Below are 9,392 nucleotides of genomic sequence, written 5' to 3' on the forward strand. Positions count from 1 at the left end.
CAACTGAAAAAATTAGTTTGTGAAGTTCTACTGCATAGTAAGGTGACCCATAAAATAAATGGTTTTGAAATTTTGCTCATACAAAAGAAACTATATACTTTTAAATAAATAAAAGCTACTATATACATTAAACTGTACATTTAAATGAAAGATGACATGAAATGGAATAAATTTAGGACTGCCCTTTCATCAGCAAGGCTCATATCTTGACTTTATTACAATTCTGAATAAAACCCTCTGCTTTAGATTATTTTTTTTATTCTAGTGGCAGCCACATGAACGCACCACCATATTCCTGTATTTTTTTAAAATAACATTGGAACTGTCATCAAAGTAGAGCACGGAGATTGCATTCAGTTTTGTTGGTGCACAGCATGGCTTTGGTACATGATCAGGGAACATCAAATGAACCTGAAAGACAGATAAATACATAGCTCATATATCAAACAGAGAGGTACAAGGACAACGTCAGTGCAAAACACGTCTTTGCAATTCAGAGAGTGCTGCGGTTGCAGATTTTCCTCCGTTAGCAACTTTAAAGCACAGCTCACCTCCAGAATGTTGCTCTGATTTCAATCACACAGGCAGAGTTATACAATAATAGCAGATGGAGAGATAAATAAGGAGGAGCGGCCAAGACAGAAAGTTGGTTTTCAAATGAAATTTAGAAAAAAGTTGGAGTCAGGTGGCTGCTCAGGAAAACACTTAAACATAGTGTCAGTACCATCTCTGCCGAGGACAGAGATGCTTAACATGAAGCACAGGCTCAAGTCCCGGCTCTCACTGGGACCCCAGCATGTGCTGAAATGCTTCCCTGTGTCAGGGTCTCAGTGTGGAGGAAAGTGTCTTGAAGACAGCAAAGGGTGTGAAGGCAAAGGCTTGTACTGGAACTGTTTTGAGCCTATGAAACGGGAAGTTGTAGGTTCTCAGACAGCATGAGTGCAGTTTAAGGTCTCATCTAGGTAACGGTGTATCCAATTCTGCTTCCACTGAAGTCAAAATAAATTCATAAGGAGGATGCCAGCTGGACAGAGGGTTTGGGAAAAGGTCTGAGGCAGAGAGGGCTTTATGTTCACTAGGCTGAAATATATCAATGAAAGGTTAAAGAGAAGGAAAAGAGTTTTGAACAGCATCCCAGAACGAACGAGATCTAGTGGAAATATCTGAAAATGGGGGAAATGCAAGTTCTTTGTACTTGAAAGAAGGTTGGATGTAATATTCTACACATGCCGAAGACTTGGAAACTGAGGAGGCCAGAAAAGAGGGAATTGTAATAGAGAGGGCAAGAGATTATTAAGGCATGGATGAAGACTTCAGCAGTAATAGGTTTCATTTGTATGTTAAGTCTTTGTAAATCTGTTAGAGCCATCTGTCTTGCAGTGATATAAGCCCAGAGCCTTTGCCAGACAAGAGAGAACAGTCTATCAGGAAACGATTTTTACATAACTGTTACCATGAGAAGGTCTTTTGAAATGAGCAATAATAAATCCTGAAGTAGCAGTTTAGTAAGGGTTTAGACACATATTTAAAAACAGTTTAACAAACGAACAGCAAAGCACTGGAGAAAAGAGTGATGGTGCCTCATCTATGCAGATGTTTACCCCGACATAACTCCTGGTCCCACCAGCCCCTACCACCCCAGCTGGGAGCTCCATGGTCCTGCTAGCCCTGCACGACAGCGACGCTCACTGCCTTTTCCAGAGTGAGCCTGGAAGTCAGTGTGAGTCAACCTGCTGATCCATTGACTTTCATGACCAGGAGGTCAACACTGAGGGTGATGGGAAGCGAGAGAGTAGAAGGCGGCTTAAATAATTCATTAAATGCAGTCTGTCTTGTATTTATATGCATCTGTATCATCTGTCTGCCTAAATTCAGTCTCAGAGAAAGAAGAGAGAGAGGTACTGGCCCAGCATTTCTCCTATTCTTGTTACAAAAGAAAAAAAAAGTCAGTAAAGTTTGGAGGGGTACCAAGGAACAATCACTTCCCAACCCAAAGAGTGGGCTTTTTTTAGAATGGTGTAATCAGTATGGCTGGGAGATGATTACATTTGGATTAGGGTGGGGTGTATGAATAATTGTTTCCCAAGCCATCCCCATGTGCACACCTTGTGTTAATATTAATTTTGTATAATTTAAACCAGAAAGTATTCAACTACTGTTATCTCATCTAATTTATGTGCAGTTAAAATTTAATTAGCCTCATGATTTTTTGGCTGCACAACTGAATGCATGTACAGTACATGCAGAGGGAGACACACAATTCCAAAAAGGCCATAAAAAGGAGGGAAAATTTAAGTATCCAATTTAAAAAAATAGGACAGACTGCACAAATTCCTTAACAATGGGAAATTAACCATTTTTGGAAAGGATAGACACACAAGAGAAAGTAGCACTGGGTCACTTCTTATTTAACAGTCCATAATTGTAGGAGGGAACTCTAACCTAGGGACCTCGCTGATATTGGCAACTTTTCTGGACAATGTTTGCATAATACTAAACTATTGCTTAGCTGACCCGTTTCTCTCCAGCTGAGGACTGCATACATGCTGTTCTTCATCGTCGCCTAGGCACATTGCTATATTCCTTGCCAACTGGCATTTGTCGTTCCCTTTCACCTGAACCCCTTACCACACTTCTATTTATTTCCAGCCTCTGACCTTTTCCCTTCTTTTTGTAAATCTTGCTGACTTGAATTCTGGTACAGAGGCATAATGTTGCATTGGTGGCTGGACTTGGAGAAGGTGCATAAATTAAAAGTTGAATGGAAAGGAAAAGGTCTCAGCACACGCTGAGGTTTTAAAAATGTCCCTCTCATGTAGAAATACTTGGCAATTTTCACAAGCAGAATTTGTTTTCTATCAGAAAGAAATCAAATTCTGTTTATTTGTTTGTTTCTGGGTTTTTTTTTGGTGTGGGGATTTGGTTTTGGTTTTGGTTTTTTCCCCAGGATGGTAATAGCTGCACTCATTTCTGAAGGGGGAAAGGTTTTTCAGGCACAGATTTTTTATATAAAAATCAAAGAAAAAATTACCATCCATGGACAGACTCATCAGCATAATCTGATGCTCAGGATACTTTCCTATCATCAGTTTAAATCAGAAGGAGACTTAATTCCATGTTTCTCTAATTGCAGTTGAGTGCCTTGACCTCTCCAGAAAATAATTAGGGACGGCAACGCTTTCCTGTTCTGATTTCATACTCCTACTCCCTCCTCATGTATTATCTCTCATTCCTCTGCTTCTTAATCATTGTGCTAACAGTGATGCTGTTCAGAGCCAGTTCTTCAGCTGGCATAGGTGAAAAATCATGACCAGCCATCGGACTCACAGCATTACATTTAGGCCTTGATTTCTGTAGGTGCTGTGTTTTCTGAACTGTAGTTGAATGCTGCTGGGGTAGAGGAGGCCTAGACAGCTGCTTCATCTAAGATCATCTTTTTGGCTGCTCCAGTTGATGCACAGGACTAACATGAGGACTAGCAGAGGCAGAAATCTGGCTGTAAATCCCTTTTTACAAGTACCAGGCAGAGCAACAGATCCAAATACACTTATTTATAAATTGCATTTGTTAGCCAGGCATGACTGAACACAATTTCTTACATGCAAATGCATCTGCTTGCAAAGCTTCACATTAAATTATGGTTTAGGCATCTCTGCCAACAGTTGACAACAGAGGTCCACAGAGTGGCCAAGTGTCAACATTTCTGGAAGGTATAGCTTGTAGATGTTAACAGGGAGCTTCAATAAGCTGCAAAAAACTCTTGGAAGTGGGACCAGGGGGCCCCTTTGGTTCCCATCTACACAACTCTCCAGTAATATGACACAGTCTTCTCATGCATTATTGCATTTGAAATGGAAGGGAAACCTACCACACAGGCCACTCTGGACAGTTCATCCTCTCCCCAGCATAATCATCAAAGCACGTCTTTGAAATGGGTTATCATTTACCCAGAAATAATAAAAATCCAATTGTAGTAAACAGAGAGGAAGAGACAGCCCCTGTGCCAAGACGCTTACAACTGCAAAACAGGCAACTACAACATAGGCAGAGGCATACCAGAGTCTGAACAATGGCGTGGTTTGTTGCATTCATGTGGGCATTGAGGGGAAAAGAACACTCTCCGTCGCAGTAAAATGCAGCATAGCCCTCCGGTGCAATAATCCAATCCTAAAACAAGAACAAATAAACCCACTCAATTTTTTTTTTTTCCCTCACTCAGAGAATTGAAAACTGTATCAAACTAACTAAGACTTGTCCAAGGACAAAATGAACTTCAGAGTGTGGCATGTTAAATTAATTTTTTTCGCCAAAAAAAGAGAAGTATTTGCTTTGTTGATGCGAAACTCAGATGAATATTAAGTTAAACTTAGAAATCTGTGCTGAATACCAACTAATGAGGCTATAAGGGGAATTAAAGGTCCAAATACGTTTGTCAGAATACTTTTCTTCCCAGACTGAAAATCTTGAGCACTTCATGATGCAAGAAAAGTAATTAAAATGCACCCTTTTTCTCCAGTATACTCAATACCATTAATTGTATTATTGCATGCCACTGAGGGTTACTGGAGATTACCCATTGGAATGTCACTGAATCACACATTTTGAGTATTTCTAGCAACACACCATGGGGAAAAGACCACAAGAGCGAAAATATTTTAAAATGTTAATGAAAGCTATGTATTTAGTTTGCTGAATCCCTCCTTTGCCAGGCAAAGGTAATGGAGGTGCTGTAGGAAGGGTGGAGAGGATCAAGTACCTACTTCTTGGGCTTTGTTTCTTTTTATCTCATTTCACCCTGAGTTTCACTGATCAAATATTGTACTGTGTAGCTTTGGTTTCCAACTGAAACTTTGAATACTTCCAGTATTTTTTGTGAAAAAAAAATACATTTTCTTTTCTCTGTGACTACCATGAATGACTGATCCGAGAGCCTTGCACATCTTACATCTTAGGCATATCAGAATTTACTGTTTCAAAAAATGAAAAACCTGTCGATACCTGGAAAAATCTGTGATCTACAGAGAGACAATGGCTCACTTGTTCAGTAGCCTGAGTTCAAGTCAATACCACAAGCCTGCTCTGCGGCCGTGGACAGGATGATTATGCTCTGCAGACTTGGGAAAACAGTCTCTGCCTACTTCTTCAGGCTGCTGTGAGGATAAACATACTACAAAAAGTCAGGCAGAGCAATGAGGCCATATGAGACTCTGAGCTAGATACGTAAAGGATGAGCTGTTGCTGAAGAGATAGCACGCTTTTTCTCCTTGTAGACTTGTTTTGCATATCGGGAATTGTTTTAAAATAATTCAGAGAAATGTGAAATGGACAACCAGCCATCTCTGAGTTCTTACCTACATATGCAATAAGTCTAGGTTATAGGTTGCTGGTGGCCTTCTCGTTCTTTCTTTATAGAGCGCTCCTTGCTTTCTGGAAAAAAACCCTAGATTGATCTCTATTTTCTTTTCTCATAATGCCCTGCCTCTGTCTTTCTGACCTTTTACCACAAGTATTTTCTGCTTTTATTACTGTATGGCAGGATGAGTTTTTCCTAGAAATTACATAAACTTAGTTATGGTGTTACAAAGACCACTGAACAGTGATCCAAGCTCTAGTTCCCTATGGACCCTACCCCAGTGAAACCTCTGTGACCTGCAGTAGACAGCACTGAACCGGGGAGGATTCAAGTGCAAACTGCAAAAGTTCCATTGCTCGGTGGGGGAATTTTGGTTTCATTTACTGCAGATCCATTCGTAGCTTGAGTAGTAGTTCAGTTTTATCTTTATGTGAATTAATCTAGATCATAAAGCCATTAATGCAAAATCTTTGACAGAACAGCAGCAAAAAAAAGGCAAAGTGATACAGATTCATTACAAAACCCATTTAAAGTATTTGTCTCTCATCAGTGAAATACCAATTACCATGAAGAAAACAGACGGTAAATAATGGGGGACTGTAACATAGATTGTCAACTGATAGGAAACAGCATTTGTTATCAATCATACCTGCCATCCTAAGTCTCGGAAACTCACATAAAGTTCATGTTTCTTACATGCTTGCTTTTGCTCACTTGTGTTGTATTCTACAGGAAGAAAACAACAATAATACATTATTTAGAAGCGTTGCTAGAACCGACAAGATTTAGCTATTTTTGAGCTCCTGATCAAACTGTACAAAGGAAAGGAACAAGCATACTGTCCTTTATATTCCTAGGGCTGGTCATAAAGGCAGTGTAAACTTGGAAATGCAGAATCAGCAGTGTCAGCCTGACACAATTTGTGTACACAGACAAAATGATGCATTCAGCATTAAGTGAGACAGGTTTACAAGACGTCTGTTTGCTGACTAGCTAAGCAACAACTCTGATAATATGCACACAGGTTATCAAAGGAGGACAAGCCTGATCCAAGACATGGGGAAGTAATCTGTATGTTGGCACAGGTTTAATTGCCAGGTAAAGAAAGTAGCCCAAATCAAAAGATAAATTAACAATGATAAAAATTGTCCTAAACGAACAGAATTTCCAGAAGTCTGTTATTTAAACATTAGCACATTTTGTACTCCATTTTTTACCATATTCTCTGGAAATATTCACCATCTTTTGTTGGTAATGCTAATGTAAACAAGTAGACTAACAGCTGCTTTTTAAAGGCCTGAATGTTTCCTGCACTGTCAGAGATGTGTCAGGATAGAAAGACACAGAGAACCTTCCATATATGCTTCTCCAAGACAATTTTAATCCTGGAGAAAATCTAGTACTTGTTCCTTACTGCCCCTGAGTGACAAGAAAGGAAGGGAATAGGGACACGCCTTCACCACATCAGCACCCCACAGTTGGTATATAGTGCTATTCAAGTGATGGCATCAGTGAGGTATGCAATGGAGCAGCGAGGACAGGCTGTCTCCTCTGGTTCCATATCAAGTACACTTAAAGTGGCTTTTTTTGATCAAAACAACGATTCTGTCAGAAAAAAGAAATTGGCTAAAATTCACAACAACAACAAATATCAAACAAGGAAGACACTGAAAGAGAAACAAAATATTTGTTTTCAGGAATAGAATTTTTTTTTTAGGAACAGTTTTTTAACAGTAAAAGACTTGAGGCTGGGATGGGAGGGTCTCTGTGGAAAAATTCCTGGAAGATTAAGAGAGAAGCCTTTTTCACATAAATTGAAAGAAAGGGAGTTCTACAGTCTGTGAAATAACCCATTATAGTGCTTCACTATCCTTGCAGAAAATCTTCCAAATTCTTGCAAATTTACCAACTGCTTCTTGTCAGCTGTCCTGATCTGTGCTGTCATTGCTTCTCTGGGTTCTCTTCAGTATCTCTGTGTCTTTCTGAAGGTCATAGAATCATAGAATCATTTACGTTGGAAAAGACCTTTAAGATCATCAGGTCCAACCATTAACCTAACCCTGCCATCCCACCACTAAACCATGTCCTTAAGCACCTCATCTACCCGTCTTTTAAATACTTCCAGGGATGGGGACTCGACGACCATCCTGGGCAGCCTGTTCCAATGCTTGACAACCCCTTCTGTGAAGAAATTTTTCCTAATGTCTAGACTAAACCTGCCCTGGTGCAACTTCAGACCATTTCCCCTCATCCTATTGCCCGTTACCAGGGAGAAGAGACCGACCCCCACCTCACTACAGCCTCCTGTCAGGCAGTTGTAGAGGGTGATCAGGTCTCCCCTCAGCCTCCTCTTCTCCAGGCTAAACAACCCCAGTTCCCTCAGCCGCTCCTCATATGACTTGTGTTCCAGACCCCTCACCAGCTTGATTGCTCTCCTCTGGACATGTTCCAGCAACGCAACGACCTTCCTGTAGTGAGGGGCCCAAAACTGAACACAGTATTCGAGGTGCGGCCTCACCAGCACTGAGTACAGGGGCACAATCATTTCCCTGATCCTGCTGGCCACACTATTCCTTATACAAGTCAGGATGCCATTGGCCTTCTTGGCCACCTGGGCACACTGCAGATCACTTTTTTTTATACATTCCTGCCTAGTTGCCTTAGGATTATATTGTATTTATGCAAATCAATGAATAAAAAACAGGTTGAGGGTAAGGATGTTAATGAGAACTGCAGCATGATGGGGCTGCAGCAACCATGATACGGTGGAGTTAAGTTCTGAGAGAATCATAGAATCGTTTAGGTTGGATAAGACCTTTAAGATCATTGAGTCCAATCATTAACCTAACACTGCCAAGTCCACCAATAAATCATGTCCTTAAGCACCACATCTACATGTCTTTTAAATAATTCCACGGATGAGGACTCAACCACTGCCCTGGATAGCCCATTCCAATGCTTGACAACCCTTTTGGTGAAGAAATTTTTCCTAATGTCCAACCCAAACCTCCCCTGCTGCAACTTAAGGCTGTTGCTTCTTATCCTATCGCTTGTTACTTGGGAAAAGAGACTGACACCCTCCTCACTACAACCTACTTTCGGGTAGTTGTAGAGAGTGATAAGGTCTCCCCTCAGTTTCCTTTTTTCCAGGCTAAACAACCCCAGTTCCCTCAGCCGCTCCTCATAAGACTTGTACTCCAGACACTTCACCAGCTTCACTGATCTTTGGACATGCTCCTGCACCTCCATGTCTTTCTTGTAGTGAGGGGCCCAAAACTGAACACGGTATTTGAGGTGCAGCCTCACCAGTGCCAAGTTCAGGGGGAAATAACTGCCCTGGTCTTGCTGGCCACCTGGGCCCAATACTGAACCCTGGGGGACACCATCTGTGACCAACCACCAACTGGATTTAACTCCATTCACCACAGCCCTTTGGGCCCAGCCACCCACCCATTTTTTTACCCAGCAAAGTGTATGTTCATCCAAGCCATAAGCAGACAGTTTCTCCAAGACAATGCTGTGGTAAATGGTGTCAAAGACTTTACTAAAGACTAGGTGGATAACATCTACAGCCTTTCCCTCATCCACTAAGCAGGCCACCTTGTCATAGAAGGAGATCAGGTGAGTAAAGCAGGACCTGGCTTTCCTAAACCCATACTGACTAGACCTGATCTTCTCATTATCCTGTATGTGTCATGTGATGGCACTCAAGATGATCAGCTCCATAATCTTCCCTGGCACAGAGGTCAGACTGACAGGCCTGCAATTCCCCGGATCCTCCTTCTGGCCCTTCTGGTAGATGGGCATTACATTTCCTAACTTCCAGTCAACTGGGACCTCCCTGGTTAGCCAGGACTTCTGATAAAGGATGGAAAGTGGCTTGGTGAGCACTTCCACCAGCTTCCTCAGTGCCCTTGGGTGGATCCCGTCTGGCCCCATAGACTTGTGTGTGTCTAAGTGGTGTAGCAGGTCTCTAACGATTTCCCCTTGGATTATGGGGGTTTCATTCTGCTCCCTGTCCCTGTCTTCCAGCTCAGGG

At 41.6% G+C, this 9,392-nt stretch overlaps 1 protein-coding gene across 2 annotated transcripts in view; it reads right to left on the bottom strand.

Moving 5' to 3' along the window:
• Positions 1–261: 261 nt before the first annotated feature.
• Positions 262–9,392, bottom strand: part of BMP5 (bone morphogenetic protein 5) — a 58,914-nt gene continuing 49,783 nt past the window's right edge. Inside the window, exons 5-7 of one of the 2 annotated variants that reach the window (XM_009638785.2) lie at positions 6,003–6,079; positions 4,057–4,167; positions 262–411 (exon numbers count right to left, since the gene is read on the bottom strand). In XM_009638785.2, the coding sequence (XP_009637080.1) occupies positions 262–411; positions 4,057–4,167; positions 6,003–6,079 (338 nt within the window). The remainder of the gene's footprint in view (positions 412–4,056; positions 4,168–6,002; positions 6,080–9,392) is intronic. The other variant, XM_035894166.1, reaches the window with a different exon arrangement.

Source organism: Egretta garzetta, unplaced genomic scaffold (genome assembly GCF_000687185.1).
Source record: "Egretta garzetta isolate BGI_Z169 unplaced genomic scaffold, ASM68718v1 scaffold415, whole genome shotgun sequence".
Classification (NCBI taxonomy): Eukaryota; Metazoa; Chordata; class Aves; order Pelecaniformes; family Ardeidae; genus Egretta; species Egretta garzetta.